This window comes from Schistocerca americana, chromosome 2 (assembly GCF_021461395.2).
Source record: "Schistocerca americana isolate TAMUIC-IGC-003095 chromosome 2, iqSchAmer2.1, whole genome shotgun sequence".
Taxonomy (NCBI): Eukaryota; Metazoa; Arthropoda; class Insecta; order Orthoptera; family Acrididae; genus Schistocerca; species Schistocerca americana.
This window is the reverse complement of record NC_060120.1, coordinates 259665204-259678885: the sequence shown is the minus strand read 5'-3', so window position 1 is coordinate 259678885 and position 13682 is coordinate 259665204. Positions and strand designations below refer to the sequence as shown.

At 36.1% G+C, this 13682-nt stretch overlaps 1 protein-coding gene across 2 annotated transcripts in view; it reads left to right on the top strand.

Annotated features, from left to right (window-relative positions):
• Positions 1–12561, top strand: part of LOC124591810 (trehalase-like) — a 29335-nt gene extending 16774 nt beyond the window's left edge. For both annotated transcript variants that reach the window (XM_047131773.1, XM_047131772.1), the window contains one exon: positions 5357–12561. In XM_047131773.1, coding sequence (XP_046987729.1) covers positions 5369–7165 — 1797 coding nt within the window. In that variant the 5' untranslated portion in view covers positions 5357–5368 and the 3' untranslated portion in view covers positions 7166–12561. The remainder of the gene's footprint in view (positions 1–5356) is intronic.
• The last annotated feature ends 1121 nt before the right edge of the window (positions 12562–13682 follow it).

The following is a 13682-nucleotide window of genomic DNA, read 5'->3' as shown; positions in this document are numbered from 1 at the left end:
GGTGGTCATTCTAGTGGGTAAACAGCTGGTACGTTGTCATCCACATACAGGATTTGATGCACAGTAATTGCAGTACTTCCTGTATGTAACATGGCTGCTTTTTCTTTCAGTAGGACAATACATAGGCACACTCTAAAATATTATTTAAAGCTTGTACCCACACAGCCAGGGGTTAGTTCCATTGCTGCACACAGTTCTAATCTAGTGAGAAGTTTAGTGATAGTGCACATTCCATTGCAGAGTGAGATATTAATTCTAGTATCATATTGTGCAATATTTTGCTTTTCTTATTAATGTTAAAATCTCAGAAGTATAAAAAGTTACTAACTGAAGAGAAGGTGAATATGACTCTGTTGACCGTACAGTAAAGCTTGCAACAGGCAGCATGCGAAAGACACAAAGAAACAAATATTGTTATTAATGAATACTAAAAACTGTACCAATATAGTAAAAGAAAATTAGATAGGACTAATTATGATGGTAAAACTCATGACTCTATTTGAAGTGTATTGTCTGCAAATGACAGCAATAATAAAAATTTGAAATTAGTTAAGAAGTATGCTAATGTGTACACTGTATTTAAAAGACCATTTTTAGTATGGCTACCAATATTGCGAAAAATGAGCAGGGTTGTAACAACTCAAAAGCTTGTAACTGTTTTTTCCTTCTGGGCGAAAAGTAGAAATGGAGCCTTTGAAGATAACACAAATGATTATTTTGGACGGTATAAAAGAAAATATTCAGGCAGTGAAATGAGGAATTGATTACATGCAAATGTCATATGAAATTTATGAGAGTTATTAAAGCACAAGTGCAGAGGATGCAGTCATCTCGAGGCCAGATCTGTCATGACAGAAAAAAATGTTGTTATGTAGAAACTAGTAAGTAAGCATTTAGATATTTAAGATGTTGTTGTTATTGTGGTCTTCAGTCCTGAGACTGGTGTGATGCAGCTCTCCGTGCTACTCTATCCTGTGCAAGCTTCATCTCCCAGTACCTACTGCAGCCTACATCCTTCTGAATCTGCTTAGTGTATTCATCTTTTGGTCTGCCTCAATGATTTTTACCCTCCATGCTACCCTCCAGTACTAAAGGGGTGAACCATTGATGTCTCAGAATGTGTGCTACCGTCCGATCTTTTCTTCTAGTCAGGTTGTGTCACAAATTCCTCTTCTCTCCAGTTGTATACAGTACCTCCTCATTAGTTACGTGATTTACCCATCGAATCTTCAACATTCTTCTGTAGCACCACATTTCGAAAGCTTCTATTCACTTTCTGTCTAAACTATTTATCGTCCACGTTTCACTTCCATACATGGTTACACTCCATACAAGTACTTTCAGAAACGACTTCCTGACATTTAAATCTATACTCGATGTTAACAAATTTTTCTTCTTCAGAAACACTTTCCTTGCCATTGCCAGTCTACATTTTATATCCTCTCTACTTCGACCATCATCAGTTATTTTGCTCCCCAAATAGCAGAACTCCTTTACTACTTTAAGTGTCTCATTTCCTAATCTAATTCCCGCAGCATCACCCGACTTAATTCGACTACATTCCATTATCTTCATTTTGCTTTTGTTGATGTTCATCTTATACCTTCCTTTCAAGACACTGTCCATTCCGTTAAACTGCTCTTCCAAGTCCTTTGCTGTCTGACAGAATTACAATGTCATCGGCGAACCTCAAAGTTTTTATTTCTTCTCCATGGATTTTAATACCTACTCCAAACTTTTGTTTCCTTTATTGCTTGCTCAATATACGGATTGAATAACATCGGGGAGAGGCTACAACCCTGTCTCACTCCCTTCCCAACCACTGCTTCCCTTTCATGTCCCTCGACTCTTATAACTGCCATCTGCTTTTTGTACAAATTGTAAATAGCCTTTTCTCCCTGTATTTTACCCCTGCCACCTTCAGAATTTGAAAGAGAGTGTTCCAGTCAACATTGTCAAAAGCTTTCTCCAAGTCTACAAATGCTAGAAACGTAGGTTTGCCTTTCCTTAATCTTTCTTCTAAGATAAGTCGTAGGGTCAGTATTGCCTCACGTGTTCCAACATTTCTGCGGAATCCAAACTGATCTTCCTTGAGGTCGGCTTCTATCAGTTTTTCCATTCGTCTGTAAAGAATTTGTGTCAGTATTTTGCAGCTGTGACTTATTAATATTAAACTGATAGTTCGGTAATTTTCACATCTGTCAACACCTGCTTTCTTTGGGATTGGAATTATTCTATTCTTCTTGAATTCTGAGGGCATTTCGCCTGTCTCATATATCTTGCTCACCAGATTGTAGAGTTTTGTCAGGACTGGCTCTCCCAAGGCTGTCAGTAGTTCTAATGGAATGTTGTCTACTCTAGGATGCAGATAAGAAAAGCAAAAGAAATGAAAAGTGAGAGGTGATATGAAAGGAGAATATTGTGTCTACATCATTGTACTGAAATTAACACTCAAGTGTTTATTCTGATTGCAAATAGCATGGACATCTAAATCTTTCTGTGCAACTCTGATTTCTGTTTGTTGGTATGTGTTAACAAAATATTTTGACATTAGACCACAACAGAAAATGCCTTTATTTTAATGATTACTTCACTCTCCATGACTCCCTCTCCCCTCCCCCCAATTTTGTGACAAGACAAAATAAACTGCCCATATTTGAACTTCTTCAGTACTTTCTGTCAATCTTATCGGGTAAGGATCTAATATTGGGAAGCAGTGCAGCAGAAGAGGATGGACAGTTGTGGTCTAAGTGGTCTCTTTAGTAGATTTGTTGCACCTTCCAGATACCCTGCCAACAAAACAGTCTTTGGTTCACCTTCCCAAAATATTATCTATGTGATGGTTCCAATTTAAAGTGTTCATAACTGTAATCCCTAGGTAGTTAGTTGAAACAACAACCTTTAAATCATTAAATGTAGACAAACGTGGTATTCCATTATGATCTATTGTTAGCACTGTTGATTATCCGACCTATAGGCTAAACAAACAATTGGCCACTCTCCTACAGGCATTTATAGGAAAAGCTGACATTGGTATTAAAGCTTCTGGTTATTTTCTCAAACAATTAGAAGCTCTCAAGGTGAATTCAATGGTGAGGTCAGTTTTGATTCTGTACCACTATTTACTATGATTCCTCTTAATGAGGTAATGTCACAGTTGGAAAGTATTTTCACAAACAATATTTCAAATTTCTTTAGATATTATCACACTTTCAGTGGGACTACAGATTCTATGAGCAAACTCATAGTGTGGTTATGGGGAACCCATCAGTACAGTTTAGAGATTTTTTATATGGAAAAATTAAGAGAAGCAGCCCTTCAAATGATAGAGAAGAAATCCCCACATTGGTTTCAGCATGTTGTGGACACTTTCATTATGACCTCTTGGAGAAAAAGGAAGAAAAAAAAAAACATTGGAACTTTAGGGAACAGTCTAGAAAAAGTCCACTCATACATGTGAGTACCTTCTCAGAAATTCCAGTCACCATCCCAAACAGGAAAGAGTGATCGAAACATTGGTGCACCAGGCAAAAAGAATATTTGAAGCAGAAACTCAATCATTTCAAACCTGCCTTGAAAAGAAATGGTGACTCTGATGAAAAGATACGTAGGACATGCCACCCTAAAATATCTGGCACTTCTAGTTAGAAAGAACCAACTAAAGAGACTTTCCCCTCTCATTTACGCAAAACAGTCATAAGTCACCTGAGCAGAGTACTGATAAGAGAAGTGAGTAAACCAACAAGGAAGGTGCACATATATTGGAACATTGCAAAGGACCTGTGCCAACTGCTTGCCACAGCAGGAGTATGTAAAATCCCTTGCACATGCAGCCAAGTGTGCATAGTAACTGCAAAAAGAAGCATTAACACCCACCTCAAGGAAAACAAGAGCAACCAAATAAAAATAATGATCCTTTGATCATAAAGATTTAAAATTAAAAAATTTCAAAGCACCAGACAAGATTTAAACCCACAACTGTTGGTGTAGGGTTATGCTACACAACCAGTTTCTGTTTTTAAAGGTATGTAGGATCACGTGAAATTCCGAATTGCCCCCCCCCCCCCCCCTCCCTCCAATTACTTGCACATGAAGGCCACCAGGATGAATGGCTGCAGGGTGAGAGACCACTGACCTTAACCTACATCACCATATAGATGTTTTCTCCACCACCAGGAACCTCTTCTTGTTAGTTTTCAATAGATATTAATGATTGAGGAAAAGAGAAACTGACAAATAAGTAGAAGTGGAAACCAGTGTGGTAAGCTTTCAGGAAAGTATAAAAGAGCAGTTAGCATAAACTAGGACTAGATCTTAGTCTGTGCTCCCAACCACACCCCATACTCTTCTCCCAACAATACCTGTCGGTCCTAATCATTGGGAAGATGTATTTCATGAAATAGAGGATTGTTCAACTAATTGAGTGCTTTTACCACACAAAAATATTAAATGAAAATGAATTTGTATATAATTGTATGTTGACTACATAGTAATTTGAAGCAGAATAGTGGCTCAGTAGAACTGTGGAAAGTCATAACCAAACCATGCAAAAAACAGCAGCAGGAGCTAATAGTGGGCTCTGATTCTAAGACTATAAATGTTGCTGCCAGGCAGAAGATTAAAACTGAAGGTGAGGTGTCAAAAAGTTTTGTTAAATTACAGGTTCTGAGAATACAGACTTCTATCTGTAATTGGCTCGTACACTTCCATAAGATTGGCGTTGTGCACTATGATAGCACAGCCATCTGGAAGGTGAGTACTAGTTCAGTCCGAGAAGAAAGGGTTAAAAAAATTCTTTGGACGGTTGCTAAAAAAATTCTTTAGATGGTTAATTTAAATTAACTGATTGCAGTGCTGATGTGGCTGCAGGAACTGCTCCCAAACATTTTACAGGAAGTGTAACAACAGTTTTGAAAAATATAGTTCTGCCTTTGAAATAAGACATAGTCAATTGCATTGTCTGAAAGAATTGAAGGAGGGAAAGAAATTGTCTTGCTTGTTAACTGATTAAGACATCTTGAGAGGTATATTGTACAGTATCCCATCTTGGAGAAGTTTGAAGAGACTTAATGTTACAACAAAAGGAAAAAGAAAGTTAGTCTCTAATGTGAAACATTACCTGTAATATACTAGCACAGATCCATTACAGTGATCAACAAAATATCCTGTGATTGCTAAGTAAATGTTTCACAGTTAATACTAGCAGTCTTGGTATATGTATTAATTTCACTAGCATATTGTGAAGTGTTTAGAGTGGAGTACTAGTTAAGTCTAGTTATGTAAAGTAAATTAGTTAACTTATATCAATTTTGAATGTCCCTTCATTTGTAACTGATGTTATTTATTTCCTTTTCAGTTTGTTTCGGAGATGTTCCTCGAAAGCGAAGTCATTCTGTGCCTTGCTTTGATGTCACTCGTCTCTGGAAGCGACACTCTGCCTCCGACGTGCGATAGCAACATATACTGCTATGGAGAATTGCTCCACACAGTGCAGATGGCCTCAATTTTCTCCGATTCAAAAACATTTGTGGATATGAAATTGAAATATCCTCCAAATGAGACGCTCCAACGTTTTGATGAAATGATGAATCGAACAAAGAAAAATCCTACACGTTTTGATATTGAAGTTTTTCTAAATGATACATTTGAACCAGCTGGCTCTGAATTTGAGGAGTGGGATCCAGAAGATTGGGTTGAGCATCCTGCATTTCTTGATAGAATCCATGATCCAGATTTGCGTGACTGGGCTAGAAAATTGAATTTGTTGTGGAAGTTCTTGGGCAGAAAGATAAGAACTGATGTGAAAAATAATCCTGATCATTATTCAATTATATATGTGCCAAATCCTGTAATTGTCCCTGGAGGGCGATTCAGAGAGTTCTACTATTGGGATTCTTACTGGATTGTAAGGGGCCTTTTGGTGTCACAGATGTATAATACTGTTAAGGGCATGTTACATAATTTATTATCAATTGTTGACCTTTATGGATTTATTCCAAATGGTGGCAGAAAATATTATGCTATGCGCTCACAGCCTCCACTACTTATTCCTATGATAAAAAGTTATGTTGATGAGACAAAGGATATTGACTTTGTCAAGGAACATATTGTCACCATGGAGAAAGAGTTTCAACATTGGATGGTCAATCACACCATCAAAATAGAAAAAGATGGTGTTCAGTATAAATTGGCGAGATACTTTGATCTGTCCTCAGGACCTCGACCTGAGTCATACAGAGAGGATTACACAAGTGCCCAAATATTCAGAACAGCAGAAGAAAAGGAAGCATTCTATTCAGAGCTAAAAACTGCTGCTGAATCAGGTTGGGATTTTTCAACTAGATGGTTTATTTTGAATGCAACAAATAAGGGAAATCTTACAAATCTTAAAGTGAGGTACATTATTCCTGTAGACTTAAATTCAATAATATTTTGGAATGCAAAGATACTTTCTGATTTTTTTATGAATGTTGTTAATGACGCAGAAAAGTCTAGTGTGTATGAAGAAATTGCTGAACAGTGGAAGGAAGCAGTGACCAAAGTTTTATGGCATGAGGAAGTTGGTGCTTGGTTGGATTACGACACAATCAATGAGATCAAGAGAGATTATTTCTACCCTTCAAATCTGGCACCATTGTGGACAGGCTGCTACTATCAAAGTGATATGACTAGTGATCGTGTGGCAAAAATTATGAAATACTTGGAGAAATCGCAAATTATGACAAATCAAGGTGGTATACCTACGACAATGGAGCACAGTGGTGAACAGTGGGACTATCCAAATGCTTGGCCCCCTCTTCAGTATATAATGATCATGGGCCTGAACGCTACTGGGGATGACTGGGCGAAAGCACTGGCACTAGAGTTGACAGAGAGGTGGGTACATTCCAACTACAAAGCTTTTAATTCATCAGAAGCAATGTTCGAAAAGTATGATGCAACTGTCCCTGGAGGTTTTGGAGGTGGTGGAGAGTATGAGGTACAGCTTGGGTTTGGTTGGACAAATGGCATTATACTGGAATTTCTTGATAAATATGGTGACATACTGCAGCCCGAAGACCAGTTCAACATACAGGCTGCTAGACTGGCAGGTGTAGGCATCATGTCAGCAGCAACAAATCTTGTTTTAGTCTGTCTTTCAGTGGCATTTCTGTTAAGTATATGATTGTTCTTTTAGATTATTGAAATTATTATGGCCAAATGTGACAGTAATGAATTTTTTCTCCAAATTCTGTACAAAGGAATGTTGGAAGCATCCATAAAAAGCCTTGTAGGTTTTAAAAATGTTGCTACTCTTCCTCCTCAAATGAGAATGTTTGTGTCACTTGCGTATAAGTGTTAATTTATTATTTCTGAAGATCGTGTGTTCATCTGTCTTAAATTATGTGGAGACTTGTTAATATTGTTGGTGTATGTTTTCCTTCATCTGTTGTCAGCAGCTAAGAAATGAGCTATTTTGCCCTTCAACAAAGTATTTGTTACATGTCAAAGGTGATGTTCACAATTGCTATTTGTTGATTCGATAAATCATAGGTGATATGAGTTTAACTCCTCTTATGTCCTATGTCAAACCATGTTATTTATGCCATTGTTTAACTGGCTCAAAATTTGTCACCTCTGCTGTTAATACTGTGATGTAGTCATAATTTTAATGTATCTTGGAAACTGCGGGTCTAATGTGGCCTACATACAAATTCAGGGAAGTTAAATTTTTGCTGAAAAATTGATGCTAATAATTAATCTGAACAGCATTTGTGGACTAAGTTAGTGTATTTATTGTGATGCCTGTTGGTTTAATGCATTCTGATAAATATCTAAGTTATGTTCATTTTGGAGGAAATGAGGAGGTGGCAAATTGTGATCAGTATTATATCCCAGTCATAAGATGCCCAATTTTGCCCCAGACTTCTGGTAAATAGTATTTCCCATACCAAACTTGGTTATTCAAGTGAAAAGGCACAAAATCACAATCTAAAAGCTTCTGTATCAACCCAAATAACGGCATCCTTTTTCCATGCAACCCACATGAAGTGAAGCTAGACAAGGCCATCTGTGAAGATAAATGATAAAGACAGCCTTGCAGAGTTAGAAGTTGACAGAGTAATACTTGCGGCTGCAGTGTTCTCAGATTATGGGATGCTTGCTGCATGTGGGAGTAATAGTGGGAGGGGAGGCAAGGTTATTAATAGCACCAGCATAATGTCACTTGCTTTAGATTCATTGGTTAGTACTGTAGCGTGTGCTTTGTAAAGAAACGTTTTTTTTTTTTTTTTTTTTTTCCATCCTCTCCTCACGAGGTGAAATAATAATTACTTGCCAGTATTTCAATAGATATTTTTGTGTTAATGATTGTTTATGTACTGTTGCCCTGACATGAGAAATGTACCCTTATATTCTGACTGTCTACAGTTTTATTTATTTTATTGCCAGCTGGCAGGTATTATCTACTCTCAAAAGACAAGATCCCTGTATTTAGCCTCCCGGAGGTATGTTTTACCCCTCAGCAATCGTTGCCTTTGAATAGCAGAGTTTTTAAGTATTAATACAGAAGTCGACTGTTTATGCTGCCGTCATTATGCAAGATTTCTTTTATGATGTGTTGTCCTTTCTTTGTATTTATTTCCCATGTACATATTTCACAGATACATTTCGAGATGATGCTCAAATTATATAATTATTTAAGAAGAAAAATTGGGGGTCAAGCTTGCTTGGTATAGGTATCAGTTTATACTTACCTCTATTCTTCACTCCACTTTTTGTACCATTAGTTTTGCCTTGAACAAAATTAATACCTTAAAATATTAATTATCACGGAGTTGTTCCATATTAGTATAGGTCTGAAACTGAAAACAGTTGTATGTAACATTATTTTTATTAAAAATTTGTGGCATTAATTCCTATATGCATCTGAATTTCATGTATGTGAAATTCATATGGATACTGCCTTTATTTTTTTTTTTAATTAAAAATATGGATGTTATTTTGAACACCACATACAGTCAGTTTTATAATTTCTTTGTTTGTGTAACTGAAGTTTGATACAGCGGTATAGAACACCTTTAGTTCTAAATATTTGCAGTCCATATATAAATGATCAGAAACATTACACAAGTGTATTGCAAGTGAGAAATAATGTGAGATACAAATTTTACATTCAATAAATGTATATTTTTGTGCAGTATTAAAGTGAAAGTTATAAAAATTATACATGTTGAATAATCATTATGTAATTTAAGTTGATAATGATGCTGTGTAGAATGACAGTCATTCAAAGTATCCTGTCTATTGAAACTTACTGTTTAATGTGCTACCATGAGGAGCAGAAATGAACTCTACAAACTGCTGTAATCATCTAAAGATCATGTTCCAAAATGTTAGCTTTTTTTATTTTTTTATTAGTCACTTGAGCCCCATCACAGAGTTTCTCGTAAGGAGAGTCAGCGCTCATATGTACTGCAGTTTGTACTGTTAAAACCTGAATATTCCGTTGTACTGTGTGCCTTAATCTCAACTTCAAATGGAATGTATGTAATAAGCAATTTGTGGTAGTAACAAGCTAGTGTATGGATGATGGTTATTGCTCTAATGTGGTGTTGCTTTTCTTTGAGTTTCTGACTGAACTTCTATCTTCTAAAAATGACAGGAGAAATTCTGGTTCCTACTTAAAGCTAATTTGTACATACTTAAACTTTAAAAGTATTGAAATATGTTCTTACCAGATTAATTTTGCCTGTTGAACTAAGTACACAGGTGTCAAGTTTATTTCTTGTTTCATCAAAAACTATGTTAACTGCCTGTTGTGCTGCGTGAATTCTTTTTTAGAATAGTAACCAGTCCCCCATTTTAGTGCTTTGCCCCCATGAATATCTAGCTTATAAGTGAGGGGAAAAAAATTGTGCCTGCTTGAAACACTGAATAGATGAACACCAATAATGTGATTCCATGACCCAGTGTTGTAGGTAACATCCTCTCTAAATTATTATTATTATTATTAGTATCTTCCTCTTGCTCTCTTGGTTCTAAAAACTTGAAATTTTCTCAACTTTCAGTATTTGATTTTCAATCTGATATTACCCTTCAAACAAGTAAGTTGAAGTTTCAGTTTATTACCTACGGTTGGATGCTGTTATGGAAAGTTCAACTAAAAACAAAATGTTTACTGAGCTATTTCCTCATAAGCTCAGTGGCTACTACCAATAGAATACCGAGTGCACATAAAAGCTCAAAATGTGGTAATATCACCAGTTTATGAACAGCATGCAAGGTTTTAAATTTCAAAAAAGACTTCTCTGTAGTAATATGTAGCCATGATATTTTGTTTGTGAAGAATTATTTACAGAATTTATTCCAATGAAATAGTCATTCTGAATGAAATTTTACATTTGACAATGAAATGTGTTGTTGGATTGTCCAAGGATAGTAGAGAGAAGCAGACTTGGATTGTAATTTGAAGTGAATATTAAATATTGGTCTCTTACTTTCACTGTCACTGCAATTTGCTGCTTCTTGAATTCACAGGGTTTTACTTGGAGCTGTAGAGTCCAACTATCTCTCTGCTATCGTGAGTAGTCTGTTCTGTCACATTATTTTCCTAGAGACTGCTAGTTCTCAACTGATAGAACAACAACATCTGTTGAGTTAGTAATGGAAGATGGGAGATTTTGGGCTGACTACAAAGTTCAGTTCTGCAGTGTGGTGGATTGTATAAAAATTCCACTGTGCTTGAGACAATGCTCAGAATTAAGTGCTGCTATCTGTTGTCATCCCAACAACCAGTAGCTCATACACCATTTCATTGGAGATTGCCTTGTCTTCTCTTTGGCATTAGTGTATCTCAGTTTCATTGTAGTCTTGATCTTACAAGGAAGTACATAAATCCCTATAGAGTTTGAGGTAGCTCTTTTCACTACTTAGGCACTCTTTATGTGGAATGAATATGAATTCTTCCACAGAGAGTAAATTGCTGCTTTTTAGAGGCCATAATCCTAAACCTTTCTTGCAGCACCTGTGATTTTTCCAAGTAAAGTCTGTTTTATTATCAAATCATTTCTGAACATCACTGCGTTCTTCTGTGTATAGTCTCTGTGTACCATTCTGAGTTGTCCTGCACAAATGTGTCAAGCAGAAAATATGGCATTGCTTCAAAATAGCTCCAGAATGTCACTTACATTCATGGTCCCCTTAAAATTATTTTGTAGCAACAAAAGTTTCTGCTGGTGTTGGTGGTCATTCTGTATCTTCATCTAATGAGTCAATATTTGACTGTATATAAACCAGTTGTAAGCCTGTGTATGATCTCAAGTGTAATTGCCAACTGTTTGCTTCAACATTTTAAGTGTCTTTGTTACAAGTCTGTGAAGCCTGGAACTTAATCAGACCTGCTGTCCTCTCACAGGACATCACACATTTTTTGTGCAAAAAACACAGATTTGAAAATATATCTAAAAATTATGATCACATAAGCTAAAAAGTTAATTAAATCATTCCTCATGGGCTGTGTTAAGTGTTTGTCAGTGGCTACTTGTCATGCAGGCATTGTGTGTATAATGCAGATGTCAAGGCTTTATGGATGGTGCCTTATGAGTTAAGTGTGCAGTTGTTTCACATGATGTGGTGCAACTGGATATGGTTACAGATCAGGTGCAGTCTGCCTTTAACAGAATTTGTTCCAAGTACTTCATTCAGACTTATAAGTTCTTGCCTGTAGCATATTGGATAGGTTGCCCATAGCCACATATATTTGGCTATCTTAATTTTTGCTCCCAAATGGTAAAATTTAATAACGCTGTTAATTTGCACATTGGCTGGACAGGGTACTGATTCCAGGTTTTACCTTCTTATGGGCTGGACTCTGTTGTATGACTGATTACTGTGGCTAAAGAGAAGAGGCATTCAAGGAACAGCTTGCCACCCCTTGTAACTTTGTATGCAGAATTCTAGGTTTAATGTAGGCATGAAAGAATTAATGCAGAGCTAAGTAGCCCAAATTGACATACTTGCTGCCACTAAAAAGTCATGATTTCTTGAAGAAAAACAATTTTTTGTTTATACTACAGATTGTTACAGTTGATTAAATGTAAGGAGTTTCTCTGTGTGTGTTTGTATTATGAAAATTTTGATAGTTGAGCAGTATGAGCAATCAGTGATAAAGAAAATAAGAAATATCTGTGATATTTTTATTGATGTACACAAAGTAAGCATTTCTTAAACGTAACATTCCATTAGCACATAGAGCAGTATTCTGCCAAATAAAACTTGGCTGCATGCTGTGCTTTGGAGATTGGTTCTTGATTCTCACCCCCCCCCCCCCCCCCCCCCCTCCCACCAACACACATACAAAAGAATTCATGCAGCAGAAGAATTGATAGTAATTTTGGCTGTGAACTTGATTTAGATGGTTCCTTTCCTACTATTTCAGTAGTAGTATTATTATAAATTATGTTCACTGACAGATATTTTTTCTGTTTTCACTGACTATTTTAAACTTGCATTTGTTTATATGTGTATTTTCTTTTATCTTTTGACTGTATAGTGTGCAATAAACACTCTAAAATGTTTCAATATATTTTGATTATTATTTTTTATCTTATGTTTCTAAATACCCCACAAAATTTGTTGCAGCTGTCTTTGTGCTAATGTGTTAGTGCTACTTTTTTTCATCTCGGGAGAAAAATATTCACAGAAGTGTTCTTGGGTAAAAGTAAGGGCACAACGAAATTAAAGCAAAAGAAGTACCCGAGTATGAAATGCAGAATAACATAATGTATAGCCATTTGAAAGATGCTACCTTTGGAACATTCACACAAAGAAGTGCACAAACACAGTTTTACCAGTGTAATCATTTCATGGGTTCTGATTGAAGACTGAGGGTGCTGACTGTTGCACCAGTCTCAAATTTGTATGATAATGTGTAGAGAACAACACTGTGACAAGACAGATGGGAAGTAATGGTTTGTTTCCAGGTTTTAGAGATGTACATTAGTTCCTTGGGAACTGGTGAGAGCAAAGAAAGCAACATCTAGAGGTTAAAAGTACACAACCCCTGGCTACAATTGCAAAGAGTTTTTTTCATGTATCTTTATGAGTTGGATATTATTGTGGTGTAATGTTTGATTTTTCCCAGAGCTAACTAATATAACTAGATGTTGGACTGGTCAATTAAAAGGCAGCTAGAAAGAAATGTAGTTGACTTAAATTTTAAGTTGCATGTTGTGTGTGTGGCTGAGTCACACTGTAGAAGCAATGGCATTTAAGTATACTTTCTGAAGCTGTTCAAATTCTGTTGGATTATGTGTTGACATAATTTGCTTTTACAGTAATGTAGGTTTTGCTACTGATAACCAGTGTCTGTTGGACATTGTTTATTCCTCACATGCCAACATAATGAATATTTTCTTACTTTGGATGAAGTTACAATTTCGACAACATTTCTCTTCAGCAATTTGAATGATGAATTTGTTGTTTTTTCTTTTTTTTATCCTGAATACAGTAAGAGTACAAATGCCTTCTGAAGGTAAGAAGAGGCCAGCCTTAGTGGTTATTTTTAATTTTGAAAGTTTCCTAACAGAATTTTCCATTTTATGTAGAACTTGCCAATTACATTGTCTTAAACATTTGTTGTTTATGCCTGTGTTTTATAAAACCATAATGTTTCCTTACTGTTTAAGAGCCTTCTCATGGCA